This window comes from Salmo trutta, chromosome 7 (genome assembly GCF_901001165.1).
Source record: "Salmo trutta chromosome 7, fSalTru1.1, whole genome shotgun sequence".
In the NCBI taxonomy this organism is placed as follows: domain Eukaryota; kingdom Metazoa; phylum Chordata; class Actinopteri; order Salmoniformes; family Salmonidae; genus Salmo; species Salmo trutta.
This window is the reverse complement of record NC_042963.1, coordinates 11,648,367-11,665,559: the sequence shown is the minus strand read 5'-3', so window position 1 is coordinate 11,665,559 and position 17,193 is coordinate 11,648,367. Positions and strand designations below refer to the sequence as shown.

General features: G+C 43.6%; 1 protein-coding gene across 2 annotated transcripts in view; it reads right to left on the bottom strand.

Moving 5' to 3' along the window:
- Nucleotides 1-260: 260 nt before the first annotated feature.
- Nucleotides 261-17,193, bottom strand: part of sv2bb (synaptic vesicle glycoprotein 2Bb) — a 41,334-nt gene continuing 24,401 nt past the window's right edge. For both annotated transcript variants that reach the window (XM_029757979.1, XM_029757978.1), the window contains exons 2-13: nt 10,756-11,498; nt 7,151-7,331; nt 6,035-6,186; nt 5,430-5,563; nt 5,140-5,229; nt 4,897-5,010; nt 4,706-4,794; nt 4,341-4,505; nt 3,687-3,820; nt 3,166-3,366; nt 2,678-2,837; nt 261-2,512 (exon numbers count right to left, since the gene is read on the bottom strand). In XM_029757979.1, the coding sequence (XP_029613839.1) occupies nt 2,329-2,512; nt 2,678-2,837; nt 3,166-3,366; nt 3,687-3,820; nt 4,341-4,505; nt 4,706-4,794; nt 4,897-5,010; nt 5,140-5,229; nt 5,430-5,563; nt 6,035-6,186; nt 7,151-7,331; nt 10,756-11,218 (2,067 nt within the window). In that variant the 5' untranslated portion in view covers nt 11,219-11,498 and the 3' untranslated portion in view covers nt 261-2,328. The remainder of the gene's footprint in view (nt 2,513-2,677; nt 2,838-3,165; nt 3,367-3,686; nt 3,821-4,340; nt 4,506-4,705; nt 4,795-4,896; nt 5,011-5,139; nt 5,230-5,429; nt 5,564-6,034; nt 6,187-7,150; nt 7,332-10,755; nt 11,499-17,193) is intronic.

Below are 17,193 nucleotides of genomic sequence, written 5' to 3'. Positions count from 1 at the left end.
GCCTCCAATGTCCCCCCACTCAAAACAGGTGAAATGACGGGAAGCCCTGAATGGGTTCTATGTCTGACTCAAAACATCTCAACCAAGCGTAAAGAGAGCGTGTTTCCAACTCAGAATGAATGCATTATGAGAGTTGTGTAGTTCCTCATGCTCGTGTTTTACTCCTTTCATATCACTGGAGAAACCTGAACCAGGTCTGTCTACCACCGAGTGGCGTATTACAGCCCTAATGCCAAGTAGAAACCAGACATCGCTCACAGTACACTGATAGATTGATTTTATTTTTTTTCACAGTCACAAAACGAAACATGTATGTGAAATTAATGTCTTTTACCGCGACAGACAATATTTTGAGATCAAAATAGAAAAATCAAAGAACAAAGCATGGCTTTTTCTGTTTTACAATGACGGACACACAAACTAACTCAGAAAAACAAACCGCCTAAGAACTGTATTCATAAGCCGATCCCTTGATAACGGTGGTGATGCAGTTCAAACGTATGCTTGAGAAAGAAACAAGGTTTTATTGGAAACACTGTGTGCCTTACGGCTCGACAGAACCGTTGCATTCAGGTAAGGCTGATAACTTCCTGCAGCTCAGTTGATAACAGATCAGTGTATGTTTTCAAGAGAGGTATAACAGGTATTACTACATAATGTATCGGCAATAATGTGATTGTGTCTACCTCCGGAGGATGGTACAGGTGCTCGATAGACTAGCTAAAGGAAACCAAAGCTACACTTTGAAGAAGAATAATTCAATATCACCTTCATTCTTGGTTTTTAACGTTCTCTATTTAAAAATGCCTTACGTTATTGTGTGAATATAGTGTAGATACAATAACGATAGTCAAATGTAAAATAGTGTTTCAACAGCAAAGCGTGTAACTGTTTGATTGTTAGTATGACAGAAATAATTGGCAAAAGTCTTGTTTTGTATTGGAAAAGAAATGCAATTGGCTCCTCAATACTTGACAAGAAACAGCTTATGAATGCTTAAACTAACTAAAATGAATGTTAATTCGAGCCGGTACAGGCTACAATCCAGTCAGTTATTTACATTGACAGCAAACATCATTCAGGCTACTTGCTTTTTGAACAACACATGAAAAAGACACAGAAACATTACCTGGTAGGTAGATAACACACACACACACACACACACACACATGCAACTCAGTCGACAGTTATCAGTAACAGCACTGTGTGCTTCAGTGAATCCCCCATCCCCAATACAATAAGAGCATTTCCCCCACATATTGTAAAACACATTTTCCTTCATATTTCTATGTGGTACCACTTAAACAGAAAAACTAAAGATGCCGTCGCATAGACAACACAACTAAAGCACAGCCAAGAGCATCATGTGCAGTAACATGGAGGCTGAAACTGAGAACATTTATAAGCAAGCACACAAACACACTCTAGGACCAACCAGTTTGCTAAATGAAGTTGCTTGTTTGATTCAATTGTGAAGTTGGAACACAAAAATCGACAAAGAAATCGATTTATTGTGGTTTCCGAGGGCATATTCATCAGGAAAATAATATTAGAGTGGAACGGGCAAATACTGCAGTAAATTTCAGTTCTGTGATGTTTCCCTTGTGGCGACCTACTGAGGGACTATAACTTCTTAACACTCAACTAAAGTTAGAAATTCAAAAATACAGTACAGATGTGGTGAAGGATATTTGCTGTTCTCCCACTCCATACTGTAGGTTGATTGTAACACAAGACAAGAACAGGGAGGGACAGTCTACAGAGAGTTTACATTTTGGCGAGAAAGTAAAAGAGGGTGTGAGTTGAGAGCTATTCATCGAGGCAGGGCCAAGATAAAAAAAAAACATAATTCTGGCAGAACAAAACAACAGTATGTGAATTCAAAATGGCACTGGGGAAAGATTTCCATGACCAGAAATCTGTTTCTGGTTACCAAAGTCTCCGTCGAGGTTTATAGATTTTCAGATTTTTCATCTTGACTCAGATGTACAGTATCATACATTAGTAGGGCAAATTAGGATTCATAGACTGATAAATAAGCGATTGAATTAGAGAAAATGTCCATTTGGTCCCAAGAATAATTTATATATGGAGTAGATTTTAAAGCATTTCACTCCAAACACGTCATGACTGGTGAGACAGAACAGACAATGAAGCACACTGTTAGTTAGCATGTTATTAAAGGTTCTCAATATGTTGCTGGAACAAACTCTCGTCAATTCCTGTTGGTTACAGCCAATCTGGCTTAATGCCTGTGTGTCTCTCAGAGTAACTCCGCCTGTAAAGGTTGCTCCTGGCACCTTTGACCTTTTGGCAAGTATGACCACCTCACTGGAGGATCTTCTCCCGGGTCTCGGGTAGCTTGAGGGCCACCAGGCCTCCGCACACCAGAGCAGCGCAGGAGAGGAGAATGGGGACAACTTTGGTGACCCCCACAAAGGAGGCAAAGATGGAGCTACCCAGGATAGCAGCCAGTTTACACAGGGCATTCAACACCCCAAACGCTGTGGCTCTGTGGGAGGAGGTTAGGGACACAGGTTAAGTAACCACAGGAAACTAACTTTATAACTTTATAACAATGGGTTGACATAGTTCTAAGAGTATAAAAATCAATCATACGATATAGTATGATCTAGCTATTTCCAATAGGCCAATTTAAGAAATTGCTGTACTGTACCTTTTGGAGGCTGGGTAGAGTTCCACTGTGATGACCTCGATGCCGTTCCATGCTGCCACGCTGACCCCACAGAACAGACACTGCCAGGCTATGATGGCTGCCTGACTGAAGCTTAGGAACAGGAAGAAGGTGCACCCAGCTGAGATTAGCATGGAGAGGCCTGCAAAGAGAGAAGCAGAGCGGGCTCACGGTAGAATGTCGCTTAGCTCAGTGGCACGTCGTATGCAGAGGGGGATGTAGCCGTGAGGTGTGCGGTACGATTAATTCACACTTCAGTGTTCCTTGATCATATTTCAAGGCTCACACCCATAGATATAACTCCATAACACCTTTGTCATCTGACAATTGCAGAGCAGAATCCCAGGGGAGCAATAGCTGAGCTGCTGCTCTACACATTATCTGTCCTACCTGTCCATTGTAAGAGCTAATACAGCTAAAATGAAAGGAAGCTTTTACCATTGTACTTTGTCCAATACAGACCTACTCACCTATGATTTTGACCCTGCCTATCTTCTCCATGAACAGAGCTGATATGATGTTGCCGGGCAGAACAGCCAGGGACCCCAGGAAGCTGACCAGGTAGATAAGCACGTCGTTCTCCTCGCCGATGTCCAGGTGACAGCCCCTCTTGTTGTGGAGGAACGTGGTGTTCTCCAGCTTACAGTCTATGAACTTCTCCTCGTACAGGTCTGGAGGAAACGTGACAATGGCATTGATAATACATAAATAGTATACATGGAGCAACATGCATGGCTTTGCAATTCTTAGTCCATTGGTCAATATGTACTGTCTTTTTACAGTGAAACATAGCAATAGTAATTGATGATGTTGGCATGCATTAGATACTGTATGGTCACAATGTTTCATTCATATTGAGCAGGACTTGATTATTGCAAAAGTTCAATCTCCGTTTAACCTTTTTTTCATTTTGGAAACTTTCCAAAGGGTTAAACTTGTTAACTATGTGATGCATTGGTTGGCCTACTGTAACACCTCCAGCAGCTCCCACCTGTGTTATAGAAGACGGTGGATCTGATGGTGCAGTTCTCAAACATTGTTTCAGTGGACTTGATGTCCTCAAAATAACAATCTTCAAACAGTGAATCCTCAAACTTTACAGACTTCATCTCTATGTTGATGAACCTAAAGGGATGAAACACAAAAGCATGATTCCTGACTTTTTGACCAAGTGGCACACAGCTAACTAATGGTTACATGCTAGCGTGACAGACAGCACTATCCCTCTTCAAAATTGTCTGTAGAATTTTGAAAGAAATTATACGTTCCATCAGGGGCGCAACTTTCACTGGGGACGGGGCCCCACATTCTGAAATAGCTTTTTTGTCCCCCCCCCTGTTTTATCATTGGAATGTGATACAAATCGAGGTAACGGTGTGCTTTAGGACCATGCGGACGTCTCCGAGCGGTCGGGTAGGCTGTTTGGAGTGTTTATCTGACTGGATAAAAAATATATATTATAATTATGTCCTCCCCACTTCTAAAACCAAAGTTGCTCCCCTGGGCGCCATACTTACATAGAATGATATGTTACATTGTCATATTAAAGAGACATGATAATGAAATGACTGTTGTAATATTACTACACGTGGTACTGTGGTGTAGTAGTGAGAAGGGCCAGAAGGGGGCGATAGAGATGCCATACTTGTCATTGATGTATTCTCCCTCTCTGTGGATCTGATTCTCCAGGGAGAAGTTGAAGTGGAAGCGCTCAACTCTCTCTCTGTGGAACACCTTGACTTTGGACTCATACTCCTCTTGCTGCAGGTATTTGATCATGTCAGGGAACCACACACCCAGTCCATAGTAACTGAAACACAATGGTAACAAGAGTTATTGGACCAATGTAAAAAGGAACATTGACAACCAACGTTAGAATACACATACAGTATTTTTGCATCCGGAATGGGTGCCATTTGTGACACAGTCTTGATATATTTACAATCAGCTGCACACACTATATATACACTCTTATCTCTTTGGAATCACATATATTGTGCATATATTTACCTGAAGGCCATGGTGAACCAGATGATGGCCATGAACAGCGTACTCAGTCTCAGCTCAGGTCCCAAGAGAGAAGCAACGTTCTTCAGCATCTGCAATGAAAACATGGCATAGTGACACGTCACCTACTAATAGCCTGTTACTGTTGGTCTCATTAGGTAACACGTTTGTTTTCAGGACATTTTGGGGCCTACCAGTTTGCACAGAGTGAGGGTTCGAACGGCCCATCGCTGTATAGCCGTCCCTGTGGCACTCTGGATCTCAATGAACTCATCCTCATTGGTCTTAGGAGCCTTGATGTGGGTCACCTGACGGGAATGAAATGATGGTCACTCCTCTAGTTAGGTTTCATTATATTCTGTGATGCTGAGAAACGGCAAAGCAGCCCTTCAAGAGCGTGTTATTTATTGTCAAACTGTTGTCGTGTCTCCACTCACCTGGAAGACCTTCTCAGGCTGGCCCTTAGCCCTCCAGTTGGTGTCATGGACATTCTTCAAGATCATCCAGGCCTCGTCATGTTTGGCATTCTGACAAAGACAACCACACGCTCTGAGTGAAACCTCAGGATAGTAGTCCACACACTTTTTATCGATCAGTTTTATTTAAGAAAATCGGTGTTGATTTATGAACGGAAAAAAATGATCGACACAATATGTTAAACCCAGAGTATAACATTCCTGAACTGTTCATCTGTGAACAATCTTTAATTGGAGAAAACAGATCTTACTTCCAGGAGGAACCTGGGGCTCTCAGGCATGAACATGAGTCCCACAAGGGAGGTGATGGCAGGCAGGGCACAGACCAGCACAAACACCCTCCAGCTGTGGAACTGGAACTCCGTCCCCATGCTGAAGCCCCAGCCTGGAACACAACACAGCCACAACACAATCCTTATTCATTCTTTACGTCTAGACTCAAGAGCCTGGAACATAACACAACCAAAATCTCTCAATGTGTCAAGAAAACCATCACACTAAGATATACTAAAAGGGCATGACCATTTTCACAATTTCACAGTATTATTCCAACCTCATAGAAATATATGTAAAACACAGGAAAATCACATTTTGGACTGCACTGAGATGTATTTCAATGCAAACCTAGAGAGTAAATTACTGGTACTGAAATATATTTCACTGTGCGTTTACAGACTAATATCTTAAAAAATCAATCAGCCAGTTAATGAACTCAATACATATGCTATAATTTGGTTACATTTACACAACATCCAATACATGGACCACTGTGGCTAAACTTGCTTATGTCAGCAAGATAATATTGATCCCAGGTCATAGTAAGAGTTTCCTGTTGAGAGCTTAGTGTGTACTATACCGTAGCGAGGGATGATGCCCCAGGCAGTGAAGGAGGCGTAGATGCCCCCCACCATCCAGAACATACACAGCCAGCTCAGGTGCTCCCCTCTCTTATCCATCTGCAGGAACTCTGAGAAGTAGGAGTAGACTATGGGGACAGAGCCTCCGATGCTGAAGGGAGAAACACAGGAAGGAACTCACCGAGATTGTAGACTACACAACAGATGTGTAATCTTGCAAGTATTATCTTTATTTAAAGGTCCAATGCAGCCGTTTTTTGGGTAACAATGAATTACTTTACTGTGATTGTTTTCAATTAAAATGGTCAAAAAGAAAGAAAAACAGCTTCTTAGCAAAGAGCAATTTCTCGAGCAAGAATTTTGCTAGGACTGACTGGGAATGTTCTGAGTGGGAAAAAGCTTTTATTGGCAGAGAGGTTTGGAACTCTCTTTCTTATTGGTCTATTAAGTAATTTACTGCCTGTCACAAGACAGGCCAGAACTCTATCCCACCAAAACAGGCTGAAATTTCAAGCAGTCTTTTCAAACAGCTCTTACACTAAAAGGGCATGATCATTTTCACAATTACACAGTATTATTCCAACCTCATAGTGTGGAAATTACTGGTACTGAAATATATTTTTGGAGCAGGAGACATAAAGGAGAATAGTATTTTTTTGGTAGATTTTTGTCAGTAGTTTGAGCGTCCACAAATATCCAAACATACATGGATACACACGGACCTAATACACCATGCTCTTGCAGCTGAGCTTTTCTTTCTACACAACACAATGTTTTTGCGTACTGTAGCTTTGACCTGATTCTGGAGTCTGCATAGGCTTACATCCCTGTGGAGCAACACTATTCTGATACAGCACAGTGCTGCATTGTTGTAGGAGGAGGAAGGCTCTGAATGTGTTGTCCTGCAGTAACTATTTCTTCTTTGTTGTAGATCTTTAGAAGCTCTGTAAGCATCACGTCGTGCGACACATACGTAACATTGTACAGCACACATTTTATCAGGTGGAGAGGATCATGTTCAGGTTAAGCCCCAATCCCAGTTATAACCCAAATTCCTTCGAGGAGCAATTCATCCCTTGTTTCCACTTTCTCTATAGACGGGGGGTCTTTCTTACCCGATGCCAGAGAAGAGCCTAAAGAAGAGGAAGAAGCCGTATCCCTGGGCGAAGGAGGAGAGGAAGGCAAAGACACAATTGACGGTGAGGGCCCAGATCAGACACTTCCGGCGGCCCAGTTTGTCTGCCATTCCACCCCAGATGAACGCCCCAACCATCATGCCCAGGAACACTATCAAACCTGCAGAAGAGAGAGAGAGAGAGGCAAGACACAGTCAGAGGCCAGCCAAGCTACAGTTCACTAGCAGACATGTATCTAGTGATTTTAACTCTGTGAATAAAGTGGAAGGCAGATTCCACTCAACACACTGTTGAGATGACCATACATTCTGGTTGTGACCATACATTCTGGTTGTGACCATATGTTCTGGTTGTGACCATATGTTCTGGTTGTGACCATACATTCTGGTTGTGACCATACATTCTGGTTGTGACCATATGTTCTGGTTGTGACCATACATTCTGGTTGTGACCATACGTTCTGGTTGTGACCATATGGAACCCTGACCCTGACCTGTTCACCGGACGTGCTACCTGTCCCAGACCTGCTGTTTTCAACTCTCTAGAGACAGCAGGAGCGGTAGAGATACTCTCAATGATCGGCTATGAAAAGCCAACTGACATTTACTCTTGAGGTGCTGACTTGCACCCTCGACAACTACTGTGATTATTATTATTTGACCATGCTGGTCATTTATGAACATTTGAACATCTTGACCATGTTCTGTTATATTCTCCACCCGGCACAGCCAGAAGAGGACTGGCCACCCCTCATAGCCTGGTTCCTCTCTAGGTTTCTTCCTAGGTTTTGGCCTTTCTAGGGAGTTTTTCCTAGCCACCATGCTTCTACACCTGCATTACTTGCTGTTTGGGGTTTTAGGCTGGGTTTCTGTACAGCACTTTGAGATATCAGCTGATGTAAGAAGGGCTATATAAATACATTTTATTTGATTTGATTTGATACATTCTGGTTGTGACCATGCATTCTGGTTGTGACCATACATTCTGGTTGTGACCATACATTCTGGTTGTGTTTTTATGGATCCCAGCATTGTATTTTAGGGAACATACAATATACAGAGTTGTTCTTGAATTGCTCAACTACTGAAAGAGCCACAGTAGCCCCAGCACATTGTGATAGCTGGGCATTGGTGACACTTTGATGTTGTCCACCATGGGGCAGGCTTGTCCATCTCTCCTGAGAGATGATGGCCTACCCCGTCCAAAATGCAGGACAGTGTCCTATGGAAAAGTATTGAGAAATCTCTCATTAGTGAAATAATTAGTGTAATAAAAAATATGTTTAATTGGACACACTCAAAGACAAACACAAACATTTATTGGAATAATTGTACATGTTTATACCCATTTTTTGTACTCTGCATTCTTACTCTCTCAAGGGCTAGGTCAGAGAGGTAAAATCGTGTTTCTAAGGTAACAACAGACTAAGTGTTTTTGGTCAAATTTAATAGCCTTGAGTGGTCTTTTGTAAAGCCTTAAGCCTTAACAATGGTAACAGGTATGCTATTTAGATGTCATAATGATTTATTGTGTTTTTACTTCTCAGTGGGGTGTCTCTTTTTAGAACATACTGTTTATTGTGTACCTTTGTCCATCTTGCAAAGCTCAGCTGGAACAAGTATTTTTAGCATATGATGAAAGCCTGTGTCAAGTATAATTTTATTTTAGTTCAAGTAAATGCTGACATTTGATAGAATCCTGTAGTTGGCTGTGTTTGTGCCTCAGCAAGCAAGTACAGTATTTTCAGATAAAGACTATTTAAGCCCCAAATAAGTACCTATAACTTATGTGACCCTTCCAGTACTTTTCTGTGACACTTTTCTATGCACTGTACTGTATATGTACGCCTAAAGCTTCCCTCAGCTTACATGTAGCCTATCAACCATACCCATCTATCACCGGGGAAGAATCTTCCCAAAATAACTAAATGTATCAATGTGCCTAGCGCCAAAGCCTGGTATCACGCTCTGGGCCACGATGTCACTGCAGATGGCACTGCCATGGGGGGTGTGGGCGATGACTGGTGTGAGAGCGAAGGCCCGCCCATCACCGGATAAGGAGAATACGACCAATCCCCCACCCTCCTCTCCCCGAAGGATAGTGACACTGCTGCCACTCTGCCTTCTGATTGGACAGCTTACCCCCATTAAGTCAGAATGTATGCTGTGGTGATCACAGTGAAAGTGTGAATTAGAGGCAGCTCATATTTCAGTCCCATTGAAGCTGATTGCTTATAGTTAAGGAGTGAACATATCAACCCTTGAAGAGAAACCAGAGTGTATTCTGTAAATTTGGACTAAAATATGTAGATAAAATTACTGTAAAGAGCAGCATTCATGCCACACCTAAACAGAACATCTGCTAACTTACTCCTTTTAAAAGGAGATGCTACATGAGATGTTCCACTGTGATCAAGCATATCCTGTTTCCTCCGAGTACCTAAAAGTACCCTGACACCACCATACCTATTCAATTTAATTGAATTAAATTCAAAACATTATTTATACCCGAAGTGCCATTACTTTGGGCATGTCAGTCAGTCTGAGATGTGAGGGCTGCAGAATGTACAGTGCAGTGAATAAAAGTTGATTGTGATTGCTGCAGCATAAGTTAGCCGAAGGAAAGTGAAGCAGCAGGCGAACAGTGCGTATCCTAGACGCAAGGTCAGTAGAGTAGTTATCGATCTCCTCTCCTCAGCTACCTGCTGACTCAGTACTGTCAGTACAGCCTGCTTGTGGCCGCTGGGAGGAGGCTGCTGGCTGGAGAGAGGGAGAAAAAAAACTGCCCTCTCATCCCAGATATTTGTCTCCTTGGACAGCTTCCACCCACAGGCTTCAAAGTGAAGGACTTGTCTCGCGTTGTTAACTCTGAATTACTAATTCACCACTGCACTAGAACAATGTGTCCCACTCTTCAAAGACGTCCTATTCTCAACCTAATTTTCCCATGTCTAGTTTGATTTATCTCCGTCAGTTACTTTAGATAGGCCGGTTCTTTTAGATAGGCGGACATTTATCAAGCCTTTGAGTAGAAAACCTTGAACATTTGAATGCCCTTTTATGTGTTCTATTATTCTCTGAGTCAGTCTCTGAGAAGATCCGTTCAGAAATGTTGTGAACTCGTCTGACGTGCTTATTTAGCTAGCTGCTGTTGTTAAGGTGGAATGGAAAGAGGACCCCATTTCCCTCAGACATGGACCTGCAAAATGCTGCATGGTCTCAATCAGTGTGATTGGTGGCGTGCCGCAGACCCGTTCCGGTTGCCAAAAATAATGTGCTGTTTGCTGTGGGGATACGGATCATAAATTTCCCACCTGCTTCACTAAGCAGGAATATATTGACGTCCAGTAGAGCATTTTTTTAGTCATTTTTAGTCAGCATGACAAGCAAACAGATTAATCTTGAAATCGACTGTGCCATTAGCTAATTTGAGAGCATTTCTAATTTACGGAGTACTTAAGTACCTGCTGGCTTGCATTGATTGCCAGGCTGCTATTGGCTGGAATCAGTTGACCCAGACATTGTAAACGTGTTAGTATGGGCTGTATGTCTTCTAACAAGTAATGGCATTTAGCCATGACTCACCTAGCATGCCTTTCTCTCCGTTGGATAAGCACATGTCCTTCTCCGCACTGGGCAGCACGAACCCCACCACAAAACACTCCACCCCGTCAGCCATGAGGGCCAGGCCCAGCACTATAAACAGGGTCCACTGGAACCGTCCATGCCCACAGTCCTCCATGATGTCCTCATACTGCTCAGCCAGCTCCTCCAGCTCCGTGGCCCCTGCCTGAGCCTGCCTGGCCTTGGCCCTCGCTGCCCTCTGGGCCGCCTTCACCTCGTCAGGGTGGGGGATCCCCTGGTACTCCCCCTCGTACATCTGGTCCTCGTCATCATGGCCCTCCGTGGCATCGCTGGCTGCGTCCTCCTCCTGAGGGTAGGACTCGCCCTGGTAACCGTAGCCCCCCTGGCCTCCTCCCTCTCCGTAGGTGCCGTAGGGGTCACCTCCTTCTTGGTTGTACACGTTGTTCTGGTAAGGGTCAGCCATGATGCCGCTGAGACGCTACAGCCAAGTCAGCACTGTTGCAGTGAAATCCTTCAGATGATTCTGGACTAGACTGACATACTCCTGGGCACCTTGTTCCGGTGCTTTGTTCCGTGTGTGTTCTTGTATTCCAGGTGCTATGCTGCAGCTGTTTCTTGTTCCTGTTCTGAGGAGGTTGTTGTTCAACTACTCTTTTTAGCAGTACCTGTATTGGAACAATAGTGTTTTTTTGTCGAGTAGCTACCTTTGCCTGTTCAGTTCTTCACAAGGCCTCATGCTGAACCTGAAAGAGAAAGTTCATTCAGTTATGCTATTCATATTTTTTATGATTGATAGCAAAATCAATACTCTGTTGATTTACTCAGAACACTTGGGAATGTTTCATCCATTTTGTATAGATTTGACTGGGAGCTGACACTAGGCATGCTGTAGATCATTGGGACCTACTGCGTCTATCTACTGTAGGGTCTTTTCCCAGTCCTAATGCACTCAATACTGAAACAGCTGGATGCAGTTTCAAATTGCATGAAAATGTCACCGGAGGTTCACTGGCATGATAAATTAATTCCTTGAAATGATCCATTTTAATAGGTTCCTTAGAGAATTCCTACCGCTACCTAAACATGTCTGTAGTAATATGCTACCTTAGGCCATAGCCTTGATGAATAATGTCCTACCCTCTTGGATCATTCAGCTCACACTACAACACAAATGGAATGTAGTAGACAACAATATTAACACACACCACACCCAATGAGACGTATAATTGTGTAATTATTAAGCGTATAAAAACATATTTTTCTTATTTCTTGGATATGAATCACTTGCAAAATAAATTCTGCACTACTTGTAGTTAATTTGTTTCACATGGCGCAGTTTGAAATCTAGATTCTAGTTTAAACCTCTAAACCTATAGATCACATCTTGGTAATTCTGTATCAACTCTTTGCCGAGCAAACAATACAATTTGAAGGATAATTATTTTATTTATATTTTGTCTTCTTTTTTCTATTTCAGATGAAGCAGTTTCACGTCTTTGACAACTCTGATAATGACATAACCAGTCGAACAAATCTCCCCCACTAATCCACCCCATAACAGTTCTCTTTACATCTCTACAGCCTGAGTGTGGTAAAGGAGGGAAGCCACGCTGTCACATTCACAAGTAAGCCTTTTCTTCAGCCCTCTCACACACCAAAGAACCTGGTAATGCTGCAAATGAGATTTGTCTCGCCCGGGTTAATGCTGGCTGGCTGTCACTAGTCTCTACTGGCTCTCTGGATGCCTGAACTACACCGCATCGCCCCCCCCCCCTATCACTTACTACCATTGTGTCACTACACTGAGAGGACACTGTGGCTGCTGTCGAGGAAGTGGAGTTACATGGGTATCATAGTTTAATCATTAATCCATTAGAAATCAGACAAACGTGTCTCACTGAGAATAATCAAAATGTTTAGTTATTCCTTTTTCCTCCAAATATTCTATATCAGCCAACCTTTGAGGATGTAATAGCCTACATTCTGAAGTGTAGTAGTATACATTTGGTATTCCTTTGTAGGGACATGATCACACCAATGTAGGATCTTAATTTGAGCCAGTTTTTTACAGCAGGAAAATAATCTTGCAGTAACAGGCAATGTGAACTATTATGTGGGTTATAATTGATACAATTTTTGTTAGGGCAAATCAAGTCTGACATTTTGAAGTGGAAATGACTAACTTTAGAAGCCTTTTTAAACTTTGAATACACTACTAGTTTGCATTTCCTGTTTTGCAGGAAAATTCTCAGCAACAGAAGAGTGATCAAATTAAGATTCTACATCTGTATACGAGGGACTCAACTTTAATTAACATTCTAATTTTAATCATGGTGTAAAGAGAGACACTGTGAGGGACATTAGCATGTTCTTGGATTCATTAAACGAATAAGGAGACCCAGGAGGTATGCAGCCAAACCAGGTGCTAGTGTGTGCATGTGTGTGTGTGTGTGTAACTCTCCAGGATCTCTGTCCTCCTCTTTGGCATCTCATTAATGCCTCCCAACCTCATTCACACCCAGCCTGCCTGCCTTCAGCCATACGTCTTCCCAAGACTCCTCCACAGCATACCGCAGCCTTCCCTCGCCAAGTACACTACATCTGTTCTACACACAGCTCTTACCAAGGGCCTTTTCACTACGAAGATGAAATTCATGGTAATTTGTATGAGAACAGGCTTCATTCCAGCAAAGCAAAGCAATACCTGTGACAGACTGGAAGGTTGTCTTGTGTGATACAATCATCCTGAGTGAATAGAATAGGGAGTAAGGGGAAGAAGACTGTGAATATGCCACAAGGTATGGTATCATTAGTAATGCACGGCTCCCCAAGGCATTGGTCCCACTGCGATCCAGTTTGAAGATGGTTGTTTGAGTAAAATCAATTTGTAATACATTTCAAAGCAGCTGTTCCCTCTGCCTAATTCCATAGCTCTCGGAATGATGTTGTCCGTCCGTCTATGTTTAGATTAAAGAATGCAACACAATCAGCTAGAGTTGATGAGATGGATTCACAATGGTACAGTACACATTTCGTTTTTCTTTCATATTGCAGAGGCAAGACTATTAAAAGCATACGATACGGGCCTTGAAGTTCTGCAGCTATGCTGGTTTTCCTCCTGTCCTGCTAGGTTCTTAAGGGACAGATACAGCGGTCCTGCATGGCTCAGTTGGTATAGCATGGTGCTTGCACCGCCAGGGTTGTGGGTACGATTCCTGGGGCCACCCGTACGTAAAATGAATACACGCATGACTGTAAGTCCCTTGGATAAAAGTGTCTGCTAAATAGAATATATCTTACCATTGGATGATACTCTACAGTATGTCTATCAGGTAGAACTGAAAACCAGCAGCTCTGCAGACCTTAAGACCTGCATTTCAATAACCCTGACATCATCTATTTCCCTTCATAAAATGCAGCACTTTTGTCCCCTCTTGAAAGCCATGACCATGCCTGAAACCTGCGGAAACTGCTCCAGTGCCATTTTTTTATATGTTGACTAAGACAAGTGAAGGTCACAGATAGTGTCCATATGGACTTGGAAGGGAATCACTTTCAGCATGTTTACCAACTCCACCTGATACCCTGTACTCTGAGAACCCAGAGAGACAATGAGCTCCTTACTGAGACAGAACAGTGTGGGACAGAGAGAGCGAGAAGGAAGTCAGGGAGAAGTATTAACCTACGCATTGTTTTCCAATTCACTGCTAACCAGTACAACGAGGTGTAAATGGTGGAATTTACTACTGTACAAACACTGTAGGCGAACTGTGTTTTGCCACATAGTACAGTCAAAACTTTAAATACACACAAATATCAAGGCACAAAGCCAGACCCAGATGCAGACACAGGAGGCAGATGGTTGGAGTCTTACAATGTTTAATAATACAAAGGGGTAGGCAAGAGAATAGTCAGTGACATGCAAAAAGGTCAAAACCAGATCAGAGTCCAGAAGCTACAGAGTGGCAGAAAGGCTCGTGGTCAAGGCAGGCAGGTACAAAGTCCAGAAAAAGGCAAGGCTCAAAACCGGGAGGACTATAAAAAGAGAATCGAAAAGGAGTACCAGAAAAACACACTTGTTGACTTGACTAAACATACAAGACAAACTGGCACAGAGAGACAGAAAACACAGAGATAAATACACTGGGGAAAATAAGCAACACCTGGAGGGGGTGGAGACAATCACAGGAACAGGTGAAACAGATCAGGGTGTGACAACAAAAGGCATATAAGGATTTTGATCAGGCTTTTCCCTCGTGGTTAGAGTATTGGGCCAGTAAGCAAAAGGTTGCTGAATTAAATCACTGAGCTGACAAGTTAAAAATCTGTCATTCTGCCCCTGAACAAGGCAGTTAACCCACTGTTCCCCGGTTGGCCGTCATTGTAAATAAGAATTTGTTCTTAGCTGACTTGCCTGGTTAAATAAAGGTTACATAAACATATATATTAATTCTTCTTTGTTCTAATATTAGAGTGATGCTGTGATAAAAGGAAGGAACCCTGGAGGGGTTCCACTAGCAGCACCAGGAGAGGATACAGCCCTGGAGGGGTTCCACTAGCAGCATCAGGAGAGGATACAGCCCTGGAGGGGTTCCACTAGCAGCACCAGGAGAGGATACAGCCCTGGAGGGGTTCCACTAGCAGCACCAGGAGAGGATACAGCCCTGGAGGGGTTCCACTAGCAGCACCAGGAGAGGATACAGCCCTGGAGGGGTTCCACTAGCAGCACCAGGAGAGGATACAGCCCTGGAGGGGTTCCACTAGCAGCATCAGGAGAGGATACAGCCCTGGAGGGGTTCCACTAGCAGCACCAGGAGAGGATACAGCCCTGGAGGGGTTCCACTAGCAGCACCAGGAGAGGATACAGCCCTGGAGGGGTTCCACTAGCAGCATCAGGAGAGGATACAGCCCTGGAGGGGTTCCACTAGCAGCATCAGGAGAGGATACAGCCCTGGAGGGGTTCCACTAGCAGCACCAGGAGAGGATACAGCCCTGGAGGGGTCCCACTTGCAGCATCTGGAGAGGATCCAGCCCTGGAGGGGTTCCACTAGCAGCATCAGGAGAGGATACAGCCCTGGAGGGGTTCCACTAGCAGCACCAGGAGAGGATACAGCCCTGGAGGGGTTCCACTAGCAGCACCAGGAGAGGATACAGCCCTGGAGGGGTTACACTAGCAGCATCAGGAGAGGATACAGCCCTTGAGGGGTTCCACTAGCAGCATCAGGAGAGGATACAGCCCTGGAGGGGTCCCACTAGCAGCATCAGGAGAGGATACAGCCCTGGAGGGGTTCCACTAGCAGCATCAGGAGAGGATACAGCCCTGGAGGGGTTCCACTAGCAGCATCAGGAGAGGATACAGCCCTGGAGGGGTTCCACTAGCAGCACCAGGAGAGGATACAGCCCTGGAGGGGTTCCACTAGCAGCACCAGGAGAGGATACAGCCCTGGAGGGGTTCCACTAGCAGCACCAGGAGAGGACACAATAGTGTCATAATGTGACAAAGGTAGCTTGACACAGGAGGCTGTCCATGGGAATCGAATCGTTCCTCGAACGAGGTAGAACATTTTGCAGGTAGCATAGAGATGTGCTACTCAAACAGGGATTCCTTTTCACTAATGATACAAAATAAATAGGCTTTATGTTGGAAGCAGCAACATTGTATACATTTACAGAAGGCAGACTAGTAACCACAGTGATGATCAAAACACAGAGTGGTGTATTATTCATTACTGTCCAGTAATTGACCCTGATTGGAGATTGTTTTTAGGCATATAGACACTATAAAAAAAAGTACATCATGGTACTTTGAGTTATAGTTCGCTGAACATTTGAATTGCGTGGTCTGCAGTTTCTCCTGCCAGGTCACCAGTGGATATCAGGATTCAGGCTCTTCCACGGTGGGAATTGTGTTAGTGACATCCTAACAATGTGTTCTTCCTTTCCTCTGAAATCATTCCTACTCAACCCTATCTGTCTTCTCTTCTTGCCGTCTCCTTGTTGTCGGAGAGTGGATGATAATAATACATAGCTTTTTGAATCTTTCATGGTCCACAGCAATAAATTGCAATAAAGATGTGATGAGGAGCAGTGAGCCCAACCAGTTCTGCGCCATTTAGTTGAACGGATGTATATCAAACTGATCTCTCTACCGTTTGCTTTCAAAACATCCAAAGCTCATTATTTTGAGGAGAGCATGACACGAGAAGTTTCTTTACACAGACATCATTTCACGCATATTAGGCCTCCTTCCAGAAACAGAAGGAAAACGCCTTTCTATAGTCAAGGAGAGCAGGGTGGAAAATAAAGGGCCGTTACTGATGACCTTGATGCTGATTACTGTGTACAGTGGGATTGGAAGTCTGGGTCTGCTTCATTAACAGCAACTCAGGAAAGGTGTGTGTGTGTGTGTGGGCGCGTGTTCGTGTGTGTGTGCATGTT